Genomic DNA, 21021 nt, shown 5'->3' on the forward strand with positions numbered 1-21021 from the left:
ATACTACTGATTGATTATCAAAATGGTAGTGTTTGGTTTAAGGATGTACAAATAAACTTTTTCTTGGAAGTTTAGAAAGAAATCCACAAAGAACCCAACAAATGATTTTCGGCAGATACTTGAAAGCTAGTGAATAGGGAAAGGAACTTCTTTGTATCAAATGGTGATGCAAAAGTTGGATATGATATGGACTCAGATGAATCTCAATTCTGTATCATACCACACAGAACATTTAATGAAGGATGGAGTATAGAGCTAAACCTTTAAAGATAAAATATAAAGGTTCCAGAATAAAACATAACATTGGTAAAGGGGGGTGTAAAATAGCATAAACCACTTTGCAAAATCAGTGTGACAGTTTCTTGTAAAGTTAAGTACACATTCCTATTATATCTTACAGATACTTAATAGAAATAAAAAGACTCATATAAGAATATTCATACTATCCTGTATTGGTTTTCTCAGGCGGCCGTAACAAATGCCCACAACCCTGGTGGCTTAAAACAACACAAATGTATTCTCTCACATTTCTGGAGGCCAAAAGTCCTAGGTCAGGGTGCTGGCAGGGTTGGTTCCTTCAGAGGTACAGAGGAATCTGTGCAATGCCTCTGTCCTAGCTTCTGGTAGCTACTGGCCATCCTTGGCATTTCTTAACTGTAGCATTACCTCAATCTCTGCCGCCTCCTTCACATCACTGCCTTCTGTTTGTTTCTCTCTCCCACTTTGCTCCATTTCTGTTAAAGTGACACCAGTCACTGGATTTAGGACCCACCTTAAATCTTACATGCTCTAATCCGGAGATAGTAAATGTCATTAGAGCTGCAGCAAAGATTCTAGTTTCAAATAAGGTCACATTACTCGGTACCTGGAGTTAGGACTTAATTTTACCCTTTTTCGAGTCCCTATGCAACCTAACCCTTTACATACCCTCAAACTAGAAAAGAAAAAACAAAACAAAACAAAAAGAGCTATCAACAGGAGTGGATAAACAAATTTTTGTATGTCCTTGCAATGAAATATTGCTCATTAATAAAACGGAACAAAGTGCTGAATCACACGGTGTGTATTTGTATCTCAAAGTCATTTTGTTGAGTGAAAGAAACCAGACTCAGAAAGTGTTTACGGTAGGTTTCATTAATACAAATTTCAAGAACAGGCAAAAGTAAGTTACAGTGATAGAAATAAAAGCATTAGTTTCCTATGGGAGCGTGGGGATTGTGTGGAAACGGAGGTGAATGAATTTAAAACACCAGACTGGTTCTGGGTTTTATGCCAGCTTTTTAATTCATCAGATATGAAGCTTATGTGTTAGGAGTGTTTGCTAAGACTGCCAAATTAAATGAGTCTCTCTCTCTCTAGCTTTTCCACTTTCATATCCCGAGTATCTACCGAACTTATCTGGACCACCTGTGAAATCCTTAGTGGCCCCGAATTGATAAGCATTTGTAAACAAAGACAAAGCAATATCTGATATCTATAGCGAATTGCCTATTCCTTGGCTAGCTGGTTTATCCTTTTAATATTTTCTGTATAATTCTTGGCTTTGACATTGCTCCTATGGAAAAAATGTAAAAATCATATCATATATACTTTGCTGTTGTGTAGTTTTAAAAATAATTTTAGCTTAGGGGTTTTAATATCATAAGGGCACATATATTTTTAAAACATTTTTTGGTATTCCGAGCACTACCCAGGCATCAGGCATTTGAATGTATTTGATGCCTCTTATGAAGTAAAATGAACGTTTTTTTTCCCTGAGAATTTTGAAGATCATGAAAATATTAGTCCACTAATGGTAATGGGTAGAAATTATTCGTCTAGTTTAATGAGAAAAATCAAGTTCAAAACTTTTTCCTGTGTCTTCATTCTACTAATAGATCCCATTCCTTTCTCCTTTTTCCTAAACCCTTTATCAAAGATGCATTTGTTTTTTTCACATTCTCTTTGCTCATCACACCTCTCCCACAGAGTGCGGAAGAATTAGCTAATACGGAAATATGAGTGGAGAGTGCATTGCGGAAGGAATAACACTTTTGGATCTGGGAAAAAAATATTAAAAATTCAGCACAGCAGGTGGTGGTTGCATATACCAAGGAGAAAGGAAAGAAATAGGAAGGGGTAGTAGGCAGCGCTCACAGAAGGGCCTTCTCCACGGTGTTTTATCAACAACTACTGGGGGGACATCAAAGTCCATTCTTACTCATCTGAGAACAGTGTAAGTAGTTTGAGTATCAGATGGTTTTTAAGTTGTGGTTATTAATTTCTACCTTGGGATGCTGTGAGTGGCACATACACTTGATTGGCAGTAAATTAACTCTAGGCTCATGTTCTACTGGCCATGTGACTTAGGAGGGGTCATTTAAGCTTCCTGAAATGCTGTGTCATTGTTCTTTATAATTTTGTATTTACGAAATGAATGAAGTCAAGGTTTAGTCAGTCAATTAAGACTGAAGACAGTAACTTTTGTATCAGGTTACTTGTTGCAGTAGAAAGTTAAAAGAATGGTTAAGTAATTTTATAACCACTTTAAAGAAGAATAACAAAGATATGGAGCATATACTAAACTCTCTTTTGCGAGGAGGCTACATAAGTCTCCAGGCAGGAAGGGAGGGAAAAAAAACCCAACAAGTTGTGAATAAGTTGGCTCCTGAAAAATCTCTTCCTTATAAAAGAAATTGCATAAAGAGAACATAGTTGGTATAAAAATGCCAAACTGATTCTGTTTTCCCCCCATAGAATAATGGATAAAATTAAAATTATATGTGAAAAACAGAACCATAATGAGAGCATGAAAGATTACATCTCCTTGGGGACGTTTTCTACTTTGTACCCTTTAAGACAGATGGAAAGAATTAGATGAAATGTGCAGTAAGGGTGGCAATGACGACGCTATGCCTCTCTCAGCACTGAGTGGGCACCCAGTCAATACTTGTGGGTTCATTGATTTTCTGTAGGTCTTTTCATCGTGTTTTGTCCCTGCTCCAACAACACATGTTGCCAACAAACAAAATTTTGAAATAAAAATTACCTTAGGATGCTGGATTTTGCTTGTTGTTAGATTTTCACTAGTCACTGGTTTTAAGGTTATTTCCTTCTGGCATGTGGTGGTGGGTGGGGAGATTGCAGGAAAAAAAATACTAGTGAAATCAAATAATTTTTTTTTTTTGCCTTTAGATTTTCAGGTTACATATAACTCAGGTTTTGGTGCTGTAGGTTTACCTTGATAAGATTCAACGATAAATATAAAGGATACTTCCGTAAAACTGAAATTCTAATTCCCTCTAACATTCTAATTATTAACTATCTTAGTTACTTTTACTATCACCTTCCCTTTCTTCTTTCTTTGTTTTATGACTTTCTCTTACCATTGAGAGTATTTGCTCACTGTAGGTCTCTATTTTTGCATTCTGCTTAGTCTTTGTCAGCCAAGCCAGAGTGTCCTAGGTTCCTTCGCAAACAAACAGAATGCAAATCCTCAGTGCTGATGGAATATGTGAAGTGATGAGGAAATTTTCTTCAGTTTTTAAAACATAATTTCTCTCTTTTTTAAATTTTTAATTAAAGTTTATTGGGTTGACAATTGTTAGAAAAGTTACATAGATTTCAGGTGTACAATTCGGTAATACATTAGCCATATCTCACATTGTGTGTCCACCACCCAGAGTCAGTTCTCCTTCCATCACCATATATTTGAGCCCCCTTACCCTCATCTCCCACCCCCCAACCCCCTTACCCTCTGGTAACCCCTAAACTATTGTTTGTGTCTGTGAGGTTTTTTTCCTTCATTTGTTTGTCTTGCTGTTTTGTTTTCAGTTTTATATACCACATATAAGTGAAATCATATGGTTCTCTACTTTTTCTGTCTGACTTGTTTCGCTTAGCATTATAATCTCAAGATCCATCCATGTTATCACAAATGGTCCTATTTCATCTTTTCTTACCGCTGAATAGTATTACATTATATATATTATTTTCCCATTTTTAAAACCTTTTTTTCTTTGATTCCATCTGAAGAAACAAGCTTTGATTTGATTAATAATAAAAAAAGAACCCTGCTATTATTATCATAGATCCCAAGATTTAGATCTTAGAACATTAGCTTTCATTGAGATTTTTTTTTTTAAGGGGCAATCATTTGGCCTAAAGAGTAGGCTAAATAGTAGACTAAAGACGGGAACTACATAGTTTTAGGTGATCTTTCAGGTTGCTTTTCAGCTCAGCAGTTTCCCTAAAGTACATTTATTTCATATTAGTCAAAATACTAACTTTTCTAAATTTGGAAGAACGAACAATATGAAAAGGACATCTAACAATATTGGTCAAAGACTTGTTCGGTTGCCCTTCCTGACTTTGCTTTGTCAGGGTGTTTCATGAACACATGACACTTTGTTCTGCATTACATCATAAACTTACTCTATCTTTTCAAGGTACCTGTCCCTGGTACCAGGTAGACTCATTACTCATACAAATCTAGGTTATGTTTTTCTAGGAAAATTAATTGCTTCATACTGGCTGCATATGGTTAGCTTGTCAGCAGGAAAGCTTTAACATCTTCTGGGGCGGTATCATATAGCCATTTAAGCAGTGTTGTTTTTCTCTTTGTGCACAAAGTAGTGCACTAATATATGTTAAAATGAATATATTTTGTAATACTAATGTTTTGCACGGGATACAGGAGAATTTCTTCTCGTGTTTATTGAAAAGTGCTAAATCCCTGACTTCATAGTCATGAATAAGGTCACAGACTGAAAACAGATTCCAGGGGCATTTTACACCTTGGGAATGGCCATAACTATACATACTCAAATGCATGTTCTTTTGAATACCTTACTGTTCTAAAGGATATATTAAATGTAATAGGGCATTATACAGAATTGGTCCAATATAATAGGAATTTGTTCCATTTGCAATGGTTAAGTAAGGATAAGAATTCCAGGGAAGTGAGTCCACTTGGGAGCATTTTAAGACACATGAAGTGACTTTCTGAGACATAATTACTGCTTAGTCCTACTTTGTGTGCTAGACAACAATGTCCAAACAGAATGACTCATGCCCACTAAGAATGGGTATCCCAATAGGGCCTCACTGTGTTTTCCTAAAATTTTATATTACTGAAATTTATTCTATACAACCATTAGTAGTAATGTTTCTTTTTTACTTTAAAAAATATCTGTTTTTGAGCCTTGAGGAATTTTTTAGTCTCCTCTAGGAGGAAAAAAAAAGTTCTTTCTCTCGATAGGGGAATTTGAGGACATTCCTTGAAGTACTTTGTAGAGGGGATTCTTATTAACTATACTAGTTGAGCTCTTACAGTGTTGGCTGTGTACACATAAACATTTCACATGTCACGTACCTGGGGAGAATGCTAGATGTAAATTAGATATAGATACATTTTTTTTTTTCTAAGAAACTTTTCAGTCACTACCAGGATTTGGTCCCTGTGAAGATATTCCCTCAGGGTACCTACTGAGAACTTCATCGTTCAGTTCTTGTTAGAGGAATGTGCTGGGTTGTATTGTTGCGTCATTAAGGCTGTGTCTCTGTTATCCTATTGGATCTAACAAGTCCAGGCTTTTGTATGACATATTTTATTTTAAATAACAATCATTACATGATTAGCAGATGACTTTCTGCCTCTCTAACAGAAATCCTATGAGCTTCAAGGGACATTGTTTTTTTAACCTTTCCTTTCAGGTCTGTGACTGACTGAACTATTTTCTATTTTGCCCCTATCTTGTCCTGTCGCTATTTTATTTTTCTCCTGACCTTGCCTCAAACTGCTTTTGATGTTTATAATAGTTGTTGAAGTTCAACAGTTACACTGTTAATGCCCCATTAATCTGTTTTGAGTCAACTTCCTAATACATTTGGTCAAGGGATTCATGAATCTTCCCTTCACCTGTGTTGCCAATACACGGGGAAGTAAGTTTAAGGCAAGAGTTTGCTGACCCTCTAGCCCTTTTGTTCTTTTTGACGCATTCAACCCGCGCTATTCCCAACAGGGACCCCAGAGTCCTGCATAGGGTTAACTTGACGTGCGATAGACCTGTGGCTTTGCACCTCTCCTTACCTCCCGCTACACCCGTGTTTCCTAACTCTGATTCAGTACGTGTCAGGAGGCAGTCTACTTTCCTGTGTTTCTGAAGAAAGTCAATTTAGTACAAATTGGGACCTATTTACTGCCCCTCTATCTAACACATATTGTTAACGCTGCTTCTGAGGAAAGCAATTGCTGTTTGAAGAAAACAAACCCGCTTTCCACCTTTCTGAATATGTTTTAAACGTGACCCAGCATATTTCAGTATTGAACAAAAATTAATGATATAAACTCTTTATAATTTGTTACCTCTGTATCCTGTTACCTTTTAAAAACTTAGTTGTTTTTAAAAATGATATGTGCTTTATTAAACATGATCATTTCATGAAAGCTTTTGATTCACCGAGTACCTAAAATGTTAATTTTTTTCCTATTTTGAGGGATGACTCTGAAATCCTCAGAAAAACAAGCAGGGCTTTTCTCTTTTCCTGCTATCAGTTTTAGGGGACATATTGCTTCCTCGGTACTGTCATACCAATAAATCATCCCAGATTACTTGCAGTCATACAGTACTAAAGTATACCATGCATTTTAAAGGGAATCTGCTATTTTCTTTTCAATCAGATGAGCAACGTGAAGAGCCTGCGGCCACGGCTCAGTGCTATTCTCTTTAAGCTTCAGTTTGAAGAGCAGGTGAACAACATCAAACCTGACATCGTGGCTGTCAGCACTGCCTGCGAAGAGATAAAGAAGAGCCGAAGCTTTAGCAAGTTGCTGGAACTTGTATTGCTAATGGGAAACTACATGAATGCTGGCTCCCGGAATGCCCAAACCTTCGGATTTAACCTTAGCTCTCTCTGTAAAGTGAGTTATTTTTGTTTTTTTTTTAAACACATATTTGCCTGAACACTTACTCTTAAAATGTCATCTTCGATTACATTATTTAAATGTTTTTATTTTGATATGCTCATTATCACGAACTTGAACTGAAATGAACCATGAAGCCAAACCTAGAGTGAACTCAGCTAATGTACTCAACCTTTGAACTAAATCCAAAATTATTTTTTTCTGATCTGCAAATCCAATAGAAGGATTTTGGTTAATCACAAAATTCTTTTGAAAACTTATGCTTTCTCAGACTAATGAAATGGAACTTCAGAATATTATTTAAACCTAAAACCTGAAAATCATTCAATTAAGGGACCTGCACATGATGGTGTGTGTGTGTGTGTGTGTGTGTGTGTGTGGAGAGAGAGAGAGAGAACTGCTTAGAATTGCCACTAAAATCTTTATGTTTATTCAAATATTTCTTTGCCTGTTTTTTTTTTTTTTTTTTTTTTTTTTTGGAAGCAGACTAATGGGGGGAAGTGAACTTGATTTATATAAAGGGAAAATTATTAGGAATAAACACATCTCAGATGTCACTGATGATTTTGAAATGTTTCTATCTTAATATAATTTTAGAGAACATGAAAATTGAGTAAGTTTAGAGATTTCTTTTCTGCTGGGTTCTTCCAGGGGTTACATTTCCTTACAGCAAATATATTCAATGTTTTATACAACAGAACTCTGTTCTAAGAAGTGGGCCATTGTCATCATGCTTTATCGATCTGCTTACAACAAATTCTTCTCAGTTGCACATCAGAGGAAAAGGGGATGAACAAATTCTCTTGTTCTTGTCCTGGTAACATCTACTCTCCCTGACTGAGGAATTTGATTATTGCTATTGCACTTAGGAAGGGAAGGTGAGAAACAAGTTCCACTTCAGCTCTGGGTTTACTGAATAGTTATTCTCGTGGTACTTTCCTTACATGATTTCCCTGACGTAAGCCACCCACTGATAGTGCTTTGTGAGCTTTCCCCTGCCTCATCTCCTCTTTGTATTTTTGTCTCCTTGTTTCCTTAGCTTTCTATATTCAAGTAAGATTCCTAACATGGGTGATGTAGTTCGTAACACATCCACTGAAACCTTCACACATGTATAGAGTGCTTCCTTACTTCTGTGCCAAATGTTTCACCAGATCCTCACATTTAATATTTGTGGTTAATATTTACCTAGAATGCATGAAACTTATATTTTACACATGTAGACCATTATTTGTGATCAGATGTTTTAGTGGAACTATGTATAAGAAGTTAGGGCAGCAGAGTTAAGAGAGGGAAGGAGGGCAGTTAATTGTTCAGAGAGCAATAGGAATTTGAACTGGCTCTGGAAGAGTGAGTGGATGTCCCCTGAGAGGAAAAGGCATTCTAAGCAAGAATCAACAGTGGGTATAAAGGTTATATCATGGCGTGTCTGAGTATACTGAGCGATCCAATACCGTTGGAGCCTAGATGGGAGGGGTGTGGAGGGAATGGAAATGAGATAGCACATTGGTCTAGATCGTGAAAAGCTTCAAATGCTGTGCCTTATGGTGAAGGTTTTATGGAGGCATGGTATTTCTTTCTGTAAGGCAAGTGATGTTATCAGATGTCTTACAGAAAGATAATTCTAACAGCAGTATGGAAAAAAAAGTAAACTACACTGTCCAATACTGTCACCATTAGCCACATGTGGCTATTTAAATTTAAATTAATTAAAATTTAAATAAAATTAATTACATTTTTTAGTCACACTTGCCATGTATCAAGTGAATAAAGTGTTCCTTCGTGCTGGCAGCATAAATATAGCACATTTCCATCATTGCAGAAAGTTCTACAGGACCCTGCTGGGTTAGAGGGTTACAATGGGGAGTGACTCTGATTGACTGGCATGTAGCACATGACCTAGGAGAGTGGCAGAGGAAATTGAACTGAGAAGACAGATTGAGAAGACTGTGGGAGGTGAAGGAGAAAAGGAAGGGTCAACGATTACTCCATGCTACTGATGTGTTTGAAGTGGTTGCTCAAAAGGTAATGAGTTCGGGCTGTTTTTGGTGTTTCCTTCCCCTTGTTTACCTCAGTGTCTTAGAAGGCATATGATTGACATACTTTATTTAACTATTTAGCAATATTTGAGTGTCCACTATATCATATCACAGTACCTATCCTTTGAGGTGATGGAGGTTCAAGCTAAGGTAATGGCAAAGGGGTTTGAGGTACCGTGTTTTCCCCAAAATAAGACCAGGTCTCATATTAATTTTTGCTCCAAAAGACGCATTAGGGCTTATGTTCAGGGGATGTCGTCCTGAAAAATCATGCTATGGCTTATTTTCCAGTTAGGTCTTATTTTCGGGGAAACACGGTAGAATGGGGGAGGGGATGGAGAAAAGTGTACACATTTAAGGCACATCTAGGGAGTTGTCGGGGTGGGGGGTGATTCTGGACTCGTGGGCTGAAGGACAGAAGGGGAAGCTAGATGGCCAGGTTCAGACTTTCCCTGAGAAGAGAAGCAAAGGAAGAAAAGCAGGATGAGGAGCAAGGTGGGGGAGAAGTTAAGTCCACACCTACAAATCTACTGCAGTTTGTTTCATGGTGCCAAGTGTCTGTTTCTCCTAGGTTTTGCATCTCAGAAAGAGGGTGGACTCACAGAGTTGACCGCGTGCTCTCTCTCATGTACTCTTTGAAAGAGAGCTGTTGACAAGAGATTAGGTCTGATTAATGAGGTGGAATAGCCTACTACAGTGCTTGGTACAAAGTAAATATTCAATAAATAGCTGTTGAATGAATGATGATGCAGTAGACAGTGTTGTTTCTCTTAGTTATTATGTAGCTGAAAATAAGACGTCTTCTCATATTGAGATACAGTCACTGATGCATAGTAATTTTAAAATCTTTTACAAATGTAATGCATGCTGTTATTATTTTACTATAGTTAATTTGCAAACCAGTTAATCTGTCTCCAGATAATAGAGTTGACTATATTTTCAGGCAACAAGACTAGATATTTTGATCATCCCTCTCAGGAGTCTTCTGTTGTACAAGAAACAAAATGAATACTAGAACTTCATATTTTTCATTAGTCTACATGTGAAGTGGAAAGCATATATTGAACAAGATGATATCTCATCATTTTACTCTCAGAAGTATCAGCTTGGACTTTGACAATCGTGTTTGAAGTTTCACACTGAGTATAAAGCATTTGGTTTGATCATAAGCCCCCACATAAGGAATTCCATATTTATTTGACAATAGAAAGATAGGGTTATATTTTAATCTGTTAAAGTATGCTGGGTAATCCTATTACATTTATTAATAATAGTTTATATCCCAAATCTTTACTTTTAAATGTCCTTGATACAGTTAGCCAAAGTATGAAAAGTACATGAAAATTCACATTAAATTATTAACTATATGTTGTTTACAATAATTACATGAATTTTGAATTCCATATACATTATATCTTAATTAGGAGCTATAATATAGCTCTGTATACATTTGTAATTGAGATGGCTACTATAATAACTCTGAGTTCAGAGAAAAGGGGTTTGTCTACTTTCTTTTATCCCAAAGATTTGACATAGCTTATGGTAAGTAAATGTAAAAGTAAAATATGAGATATAAGTTAAACATAAACTGGAATTTATTATCAAGATGTAAGCAAATGTTCAAGTAAAGGTATAGGTTTGAGGCTTTCTATGCAGTACTAAAAATGAAGAGCAAACATGGTCACAAAACTTTTCTTGACCTGAAAATAGTGGTTTCTCTGATGAGCCGTGGCTGAACTTCATAAGAAATTTTTCATGTGTATTGTTATAAAGGAATAATGTGGAGTGGAACGGCGTTCTTATCAATAGCAAATGTAAAAAATCCATTACAACTATCTCCCCCCCTTCCACTCCTCCCCACCCCACCCCCCTTTTAGAGAGAATTTGCAGAAACACATCACCATCGGTTCCACTTTAAATGCATCCACATTATCACTTTGCAGGGAACTTTCTATTCTGTTTGGCAGTAGAGCATGTGGTGAGTTCATCTCAAAGGAGAATATCTCACAGGATAATATAATATAGTCGTAATGGGGCTGTGGGGGCGGGGAGTTAGGTGTTTAAGGCTGGGGTAGGGGCAGCCTGCAAGATTGATCTTTGTCTAAGTTCTCTTTTCCAGTACATGAAATTATCTGATCTCCTATGTATTCCTTTTCCTTTTGCAAGCAAAGGCTAACCAAAAGTAGGGTAGCTTCACCAAAGCTGTGATGGGACAGATTTTGAGAGAAAAAAAATGTTAAACTTCCTTTGTGTTTAATGCCTCTGTCAACTCCAGTGAGCGATTCTTGACATGGTGAACAGCTCCTCTTGTTGGGACACTGATTCTCAACCTCGCGTACCCTTTAAGATACACGCATCAGCCCCACATTAGATTATTTCAGCAAGTATGGATGTGGATCCTGATGAGTGGCATTTTTATTTTAAAGGTCCTCCTGGCAATTTTAATGCACAGACTGAGTTGAACATCCCCGTTATCTTCTGTCTTACTTCCTTTTCCCAGAATGGAAAATTCCTGATTGGTGGTCTGGGACCAACCAACAAACAGAACACAGTAAAACCTAACCAACACAAAAACAAATAAAAAAAGATACAATTCTACTTCTTCACTTAAGGATGAGTGGGGGAGATGTTTTCAAAAACTGCTGTTTTTCATGCCAAGTTGAGTACTATTTTGAAAGTGAAGGAAAGGAATGAAAGGGATATGAATTTCAGGCACACAGGAGAACTGATGGCCAGTGTCCCGAGTTACTTCGCAGGGCTCTCTCTACCTTCCACAGGTAGCATTTCAGTGATTGTAAAAAGCAGGAGACAAGTACCTCTATCTGTTACAGGCAGTTCGTATTTTGCCCATCTGTAACAGTCACACAGGTTAATACTATGAATCTTTTTGTGTGAAACTTGCATTCTCATATACCAGCTTTTTGAAAGAAAGACCTCTGCCAAACAAAGCCACTGTTCCATCTGCATTCAATGTTTTAGAGGAATTTTTATTCTTTGTCAGATTGCACAATCGCACCAATAAATTTTGGCACCCTTCGAAAGTAAAGCAGCTTTTGGCAAAGATTTGCAGATAACAAATGCCATTCTTAGTTCGCATCCAGCCAGTAAAGTCACTGAGATACTGATGTCCAAAGCAGTGTGCAACTGTTTAGGATTCTTAGCCCCCTTCGGCTCATTCTTTAGCACATTTAATATATGGCATTTTCTAAGAAATATTTAATTGACTTTACTAAGCCAATTTTTGGTAAATTTCATTCACTTTACCTCGGTATGGTTTTTTTCAATTGCTATTAAACATTGTAAATTGGAATTATTCTTTTAATGGGATTATAAAAGCTAGATTGGCTTTGCTCACAATCAGCAAATACACTGCATGTATGCTGTTATTTCACTGCTCCTGACAAGCAGTGCTAATCTGTCATACTTCTTTCTTCAAGACACGGCTTCAGAATCCTCCCTTAGTGACACTCCTCACATCACAGGCAGCAACCCAAGGTAAATCTCACCTGCCATCCATGCTTTCGCCCAGTGTCCTGTTTTTGTACATTTTACAAATGGAAAATCAAAAATTAAACAAGATGCTCCCTTCCTGATACTCTAGGAAGCTTGTTATCTACCTCTCTTTCATCAAGGGTCTGCACTGTTTCTCAATTTTGGGGATCAGAGGCAAAACAGATAACATTATTATCTAGAGAGTAACACATAGCTAATGGTGCTAGTGAGCATTTATTCTTAGGTGATAGAGAAGAATATGGTGGTGAAATGGGTGCATACGAAAACCAGACAGAGACATTACAAGAAAGGGAAATTTTAGCTTAGTATCTCTCACAGAGGTGCAGTAATCCTCAACAAGGTATTATAAATAAAACCCCACAATATGTAAAAAGAATTGTAACCCATGACTAAATGGGGTTTATTCCAGGTATGGAACTACAGAGCCATTATAGCCAAGTTTCTGGATCTGAGGTTAACATAAAAGAATCAATCACTTTCCTAATACTAACAATGAACAACTGGGATTTGAAATTAAAGAAAGAATATCATTTATGTTAGCACCAAAAAAATAATGCTTAGGTATTAATCTAACTAAATATGTACCAGATCCATATTAGGAAAACTAAAACACTTTGATGAAAGAAATCATGGATTTAATAAAGAAATATATATTCCATGTTCATGGAAAGGAATATTCAATATTGTTAAGATATCAGTTCTTCACAACCTGGTCTATACCTTCAGTGCAATCCCAATCAAAATCCGAGTAGGTTATTTTGTGAATATTGACAAACTGATTATAAAGTTTATATCAGTGAGTAAAAACCCAGAATAGCCACACAACACAACAGAAGTACAACGTCAGAAGACTCACATTACCTGACCTCAATAGAGCTACAATAATCAAAGCACTGTTTTTATCTGGAAGGGAAAAAAAAAAGACAAAAACATTAATGGAATAGAATAGACATCCCAGAAGTAGACACATGCGGACATAGTCAACTGATCTTGATAAAGGAGCAAAGTCAATTCAATGGACAAAGAATAGTCTTTTAAAGAAATGGTGTTGGGGCAACTGGATATACATGCTACAAATATATATCTAGACACAGACTTTATACTGTTCAAAAATTAAAATGGATCAGACCTAAATGGAAAACACCAACTAAACAACTTGTGGAATACAACATAAGGGAAGATCTAACTGATCCTGGATTTGGTGATGACTTTTTGGGTACAAATCAAAAGCAAGATCCATGAAAGAAAAAATTGATAAATAGGACTTCATAAGTTTAAAAATTCTGGTCTGCTAAAGACACTGTTAAGAGAGTGAAAAGACAAACCGCATACTATGAGAAAAATCTTTGGAAAACAAATATCGGATAAAGGACTTGTACAAAATATATACATAAAAAATCTCTTAAAACTGAACAATAAGAAAGCAACCCGATTTTAAAAAATGGTCAAAAGACCTGAATAGACACTGCACCAAAGAAGGTTTACAAACGACAAATAGATGTATGAAAAGATATTTAACATCCTGTCGGTAGGAATTTGCAAACTAAAACAACGAGACACCACTACACATCTATTAGAATGGCTAAACTCCAAAATACTGACAATACCTAATGCCAGTGAGAATATGGAGCAACAGGTACTCTCATTCACTGCTGAAAGCAATGCAAAATGGCACAGCCACCTTGGAAGACTGGCAGTTACAAAGCTATTCCCTGATTTAACATAAGATTCAGTAATTGCACTCCTGTATACCCAAAGGAGTTGAAAACCTGTGTTTATAGCAGCTTCATTCATATTTGCCAAAATTGGGAAGCAGCTAAGATATCCTTTAATAGGTGAATATATAAACAAACTGATAGATGATTCGTATGATAGATTTTTATTCAGCAATAAAAAGAAATGATCTCTCAGGCCAAGAAAAGACATGGAGGAACCTTAAATGTATGTTACTGAGTGAAGGAAGCCAATCTAAAAAAGCTGCATACTGTGTGTCCAACTACAGTTGACCCTTGAACAACATGGGTGGGAACTGCTCATGTACACTTATGCAGAACAGTTTCTATAAAAACAGTAGGTCTAGTTTCCTTCTGATTTTCTTTTCTTCTTTTAATTTGTTGTTGAAGTGTAGTTGGCATACAATAGTATATTGGTTTCAGGTGTACAACATATTTATTTGACATTTATGTACCTTACAATATGATCACCACACTAAGTGTCATAATGCAAAGTTATTAAAATATTATTGACTGTAGACACTATGCTTTGCACTACATCTCCATGGCTTTTTTATTTTATACCTGGAAGTTCTCCTGTAGCAACCATCAGTTTAGTTTGCTCTGTTTCTGTGAGTCTCTTTTTATCTGTTTTTTTGTTTGTTTGGTTGGTTGGTTGGTTGGTTTTCAGTATTAATTTCAGGGGCACAGCATAGTGGTTAGACATTTATGTAATTTAAGCAGTGATCCTCCTAGCTAGTCCAGTACCCACCTGGCACTATGCATAGTTATTACCGTGTTGTTGAGTATATTCCCTACATTTTACATCCCCATGACTATTTGTAACTACTAATTTGTACTTCTTAATCCCTTCACCTTTTTCACCCTGCCTCCAACCCCCCTCCTGATAACTCTAGAATCCATCTGACACCATATATAATTATTACCATATTATTGACAATATTCCTTATTTGGTACCCTACATTCCCATGACTACTTTGTAACAAAACATTTGTACTTCTCAATCTCTTCCCCTTTTTCACCCACCTCGCAATCCCCAGTCCCATCTGGCAACCATCAGAATGCACTCTGTATGTTATAAGTTTGTTTCTGTTTTGTTTGTTTGTTTATGTTGTTCTTTAGATTCCACATGTAAGCAAAATCACATTGCGTCTGTCTGACATACTCCAACCCAATTCCCTCCAGATCCATTCGTACAACCACAGATGGCAAGAACCTATTCCCTTCCCTGGCCGAACAATATTCCGTTGTATATATGTACTACTGCCTCTTTGTCCAGTCTTCCATTGATAGACACCCAGGCTGCCTTCACATCTCGACCATTGTAAACAATGCTTTAATGAACATATGGATGCACACATCCCCTCAAAATAGCATTTTGAGTTTCTTCTCATAAATAACCTGAAGTGGAATTACCGGAGCCATCTTTGTCTCTTGTTATAGCCCTTGTTTTAAAAATCTATTTTGTCTGGTATAAGGATTGCTACCCAAGATTTTTTGTTTCATTTCCGTATTCATGAAATATTTTTTTCCATCCCTTTACTTTCAGTGTGTGTGTCTTTTGATCTGAAGTGAGTCTCTTGTAGGCAGCATATGTTTTCTTATCTATTCAGCTGCTTTATGTCTGTTGATTGGAGCATTTAATCCATTTACATTGAAAGTAATTGTTGATAGATATGTAGTTAGTGCCATTTTATTCATGTTTTTAATCTTTTTTTCCCTCTTCTTCTTAAAGAAGTCCCTCTAACATTCCTTGTAATACTGGTTTGGTGCTGATAAATTCCATTAGCTTTTTCTTCTCTGGAAAGTTCTTTATCTGTCCTCAGATTCTAAATGATAGCTTTGCTGGGTAGAGTAATCTTGGTTGTAGGTCCTTGCTTTTCATCACTTTGAATATTTCCTGCCAATCCCTTCTGGCCTGAAAAGTTTGTTGAGAAATCATCTAACAGTCGTATGGAAGCTCCTTTGTGGTAACTGCTTTTCTCTTGCTACTTTTAAGATTCTCTCTTTGTATTTAACCTTTAGCATTTTAATTATGATGTGTCTTGGTGTGAGCCTCTTTGGGTTCATATTGTTTGAAACTCTCTGTACTGTCTGGACTTGTATGTCTAGTTCCTTCACCAGGAACTTCCATAACTGTTTTGTCAAATAGGTTGTCAATTCCTTGCTCACTTTCTTTTCCTTCTGGTACCACTATGATGCAAATGTTGGTATACTTGATGTCCCAGAGGCCCCTTAAACTATACTACTCATTTTTTAATCCTTTTTTTCTTTTTGCTGTTCTGATTGGGTGTCTTTTGCTACATTGTCTTCTAAATTGCTGGTTTGATCCTCTGCTTCATCTAATCTGCTGTTGTTTCAGTCTGATGTATTTTTCATTTCATTTACTGCATTGTTCACTTCTGACTGGTTCTTTTTAATATTTTTCTATCTCCATTTTTATGATTTCTTTGTTGAATTTCTCCCTGAAATGATTGAGCATCATTATAACCAGTGTTTTGTTTTGATTTGTTATATTTTTAAAGATTTTATTGGGGAAGGGGAACAGGACTTTATTGGGCAACAGTGTGTATTTCCAGGATTTCTTCCAAGTCAAATTGTTGTCCTTTCAATCTTAGTTGTGGAGGGCGCAGCTCAGCTCCAGGTCCAGTTGCTGTTGTTAGTTGCAGAGGGCACAGCCTGGCTTGAGCCACAATGCAGTCTACAGTTGGCTACCACCCACACTGTGCTCTGAGGTGCCTCATGAAACCAAGCCACAAACCAAAGCCGCCTATTGCTAGTGTTGGACCCAGGGCTGCTCAACCAGATGTGTGGAACATGCCAATGCCAGATGCTGCTTGTTCAGGTCTTGTGAACCTTTGATAGATTTTAGGAAACTCTGCAGCATGAACCAAGACAGGTCATTTGTATGATAAGCCCCCGATAGCAGCTTGGGTAGACCTACAAGTTGGGTTTGGTGGCGTCTCAGGGAATCACCAGGGCAAGAACAGTGTTGGCCAGGTTGATGGAGACTCAGATGTGGCTGCCTCCTGCACCTGCATACTGGGAACAACAAAGATACAATGGCTCTTACCAGCTCCTCCATCTGGGAGAAAGCTGCAAGACAATTCAGTTTCTCCCTGTATGTCCCTGGTGCCTTTCAAATGTCTGTTTCAGTGCTGGAGCTCAGAGCAAGTGAGTTCATCAGTGAGTAAGTCCGTGTGCAATCCCTGTAGGAGGAGCACCTGGGACTGCAGCCCCCCTCCCCTCACTCACCCACAATCTCTGCTGGTTTTCACAGCCAGAAGTTATGGGGATTTCTCTCCATGGTTCTGGAATCCTGGGCTGGACAGCCTGGTGTGGGGCTGGGACTCCTTACTCTCCCAGAGGAGGGGGGACCCTCCGCAGCTGAGATATTGCTTCCATTTTTTAATCATCACAATTGGGTGTGGGACCAGACCATTCTGCGTGTCTTCAGTCTTACCAGTCTCGAGGTGGTTTCTTCTGATTGTCTTTGGTTATAGGGTTTCAGCTCAGCTAGATCCGGGCGATTCTTGATGGTTGTTCTTAGTGTAGTTGTAATATTGATGTGATCATAAGAGGAGGCAAACACAACATTTACTTTGCCATCTTCCCTTGTGATTTTCTTACCATTTTCTCTAAATTACTTTATTGTAAGAATACAGTATATAATGCGTGTAACATACAAAATGTGTTAAATGATTCTCTGTTGTCCTTGAGGCATATCTGTAAGAGTAGGCTATTAGTAGTTAAGTTTTTGGGAATCAAAATCAATACTGAACTGGGGGGATAGCACCCCCATCTCCTGCATTGTTCAAGAGTCAACTGTAGATGACATTCTGAAGAAGACAAATTTTATAGAGAAAGTGAAAAGAAAGCAGTGGTAGCCACAGTTGTGGAGGAGAGGGATGACGGAAGAGATGAATAGGTAAAGCACGGAGTTTTTTACGGTGGGGAAACTGTTCCATGTGACGTTGTAGTGGAAGATAAGTGCCATTAGGCGGGCCTCAAAACCTGTGACACTGCAAAGTATGCTGTGGATCTTAGTCAATAATGTATCGATATGGGCACAGCAATTGTAAGAAATCTAACACATCAATGCAAAATGCTATCAATAGGGGATTTGTGTGTGTGGAGAAGAGAATATACGGGAACTCTATTTTCTGCTCTTTTTTAATATTTTGTAAAGCTGAAACTGCTCTCAAAAATAGTCTTAAGTAAAACAAATAGAAGGTAAAAAACATTTAATTTAAAATTAATGAATTTGATTCATTTGTATTAACTAAAAGGTACTGAGCCTTTTGAATCTCTTGTGGAATAAGGGATTATAATTAATTTACATTATAAATAAACAAAACATTGAATAATACAATAGATAATGTAATAAACTAAAATTTTACTGAAACACAAAACTGCTTGTCATCTTGAAGTTTCTCTGCTTACTAAAATCCAAGAGAAATATGTTAAAAATATAATTCAATTAAGAGAAGTATGTCTGTGGAAATATGGTAGAAACCAGCTTATTTTTTAGAAGTACACATTATTTAAAGGATTTCCTTGCTAATTTAATGTTTCAACTCTCATTTAAAAATGAGAATTAAACAATAAATATAAGAAAGTTTTATATATGAATGCTATAAATTTACCTAATTATCTATTTTATTAATACCTAGTGTCAATTGATCTCTATTGTTAAAAGCATTATAAAAGTTTTGTTGTAGATATGAACAATGGTTGTGGCACTAATATAATTCTAAGCATCTTGTTCATATTAACATTTTTTTTTATTAAATTTATTGGGGTGACAATTGTTAGTATATTTACATAGATTTGAGGTGTACAATTCTGTATTACATCAACTATAAATCCCATTGTGTGTTCACCACCCAGAGTCAGTTCTCCTTCCATCACCATATATTTGATCCCCCTTACCCTCATCACCCACCCCCCCCCTATTAACATTTTTAATTCCACTCATTTTAGAGGGGACACTTTTTGAAAAATTTAATTAGCACAATGATTTTTAAAAAATGTGTTTATGCATATCAGAAAATATCCATTCTATAAGTTGTGGTTGGTTGCATGAGTGAATCTGTACCTGCACATCGACTTTTTGAACTTCTTATCTGAGCAAATGATTTTTTTTTTTAAAGTTCATGTTCACACGTCCATTTTTGTGTGGATACCTTAAACTTATATTTACAGATGCTCTTTCATTCATATACAAATCACTTTATTCTGAAAAGGATTTAAGATGAAACATAATGTTAGTAAATATACTTAAGTCTGTCGAAGGTTAAACTTTACAGATATCTTTTCACCAGCCATGTTCATATACTATTTTGTCATCACCGATGCGTTAGTAATATAGAAAGACTTGCTGTTTGAGTGATACAATGCAGGTGGCATTTCGTTAATTTTATAGACAGAACGACAGAAAGAATGTCATGCCCTCAGAACTAGATATGACCTCTGTCTAGAGGGTGCCCATTTTTAGAGGCTTTCCAGGCTAGACTTCCCAGATTAGTGAGCTTCATTATTTTAAATTGTATAATGCTCTTTTGTTGTCTTACTACCATTTTTGTCCACTTTGTTTTTGAGAATTTTTTTCTTTTGATGACTAATCATAAGCCCCAATAGATAAAGATTTTTGTAGAGGCTCTATATTTTGAAATCACACCAGACATAGGTTCAAATCTTGGCTCTACCAGATAGCAGCTCTGTGAACTGGGGTACACACTATGTGATCTCTCAAATCTCTTTTTTCTTCTCCTTAATAATGGGTTTAATAACAGTTCTTTTTTCATAGGGATGCTGTGTGTTTTAAGCATGAAACATATAATTTTTTTGGCTAGTCCTGGTCTCATAGTAAGTGGCGCATAAGTAGAGCTGTGGCTATCCTCAGCATTAATGCCATTCACAAGTTAGGGTCTTCTAGAATGTTCATGAAGTCATTCCAGACTCTCATAATTTCGTCATTTTTCTGGTATTCAGCATTGTCTGCAATACGTAAAGATTCAGTGCTGTTTTGCTACATACTTAGATTATAGGAACACAATGGGAAGAGAATTACTAATTTGACAATATTCTTCAGATATAAGTTTCATTGTTCAAAGAGTGAAGGGTTAGTCTTTGAATTCTGAAGATCAACAAGAAGATACTGTTTTATTTTATTTTAGGATTTCTTCTTTGTGAGTAAAACAATGGAGTATTCTTCAAATGTCATCCAAATTGTGCTGAATGCCTTAAAAAATATTCCAAAAACCTTGCATTGTAGCTACAAAGAAGTTCTGCTTCAGACTGACAACTAGACCATGATTTATTACAGGATCTACTGTTAACATTATTTTGTCTGGAATGAACAGAGCAGTTGAAGAAACTCCATCCATCTTTTTGTTTATTTGACGTCTATGCCACATTAAATGTACCTTAAAGAAACAATATATAAATAAGAAATTCAACTTCACAGTGATGATTACTCATCAGGAAGATAAATCTCTTGACATATAATACAAAAGCAATTCTGTCAAGCAATGTCTGTTAAATTCAAATAGAGCATGTTTTTTAAACTTAAATGAATTTTAAAGCAAATTTTTGAGCTTCATTTTCTTTTCCAAAAGTTAGCATTCCAGAATGGGCTCAGGTTGGTTTTTCCCTTGAGCAAAATTATCACTATATCTCATGATTTACCTCTTCAATAATAGCTCAATCACTGATTATGTTTGATTTGAGAAATCAGTAGAAATAGAATGTACCCTTTTTATTGTTAATGTTTATCAAAAAGGTGAAGAAAAATCCATTTTATTCTGCTTTCATGATGTTGGAAGGCTTT

At 36.5% G+C, this 21021-nt stretch overlaps 1 protein-coding gene across 4 annotated transcripts in view; it reads left to right on the top strand.

Moving 5' to 3' along the window:
* The window catches only part of DIAPH3 (diaphanous related formin 3), a gene marked incomplete at its 5' end in the record, with an annotated part of 440633 nt that overhangs the window by 238547 nt on the left and 181065 nt on the right, over positions 1–21021 (top strand). For all 4 annotated transcript variants that reach the window (XM_081046382.1, XM_081046383.1, XM_081046384.1 and 1 more), the window contains one exon: positions 6662–6901. In XM_081046382.1, coding sequence (XP_080902508.1) covers positions 6662–6901 — 240 coding nt within the window. The remainder of the gene's footprint in view (positions 1–6661; positions 6902–21021) is intronic.

The sequence above is a fragment of the Rhinolophus hipposideros genome (genome assembly GCF_964194185.1).
Source record: "Rhinolophus hipposideros genome assembly, chromosome: 4".
Lineage (NCBI taxonomy): Eukaryota > Metazoa > Chordata > Mammalia > Chiroptera > Rhinolophidae > Rhinolophus > Rhinolophus hipposideros.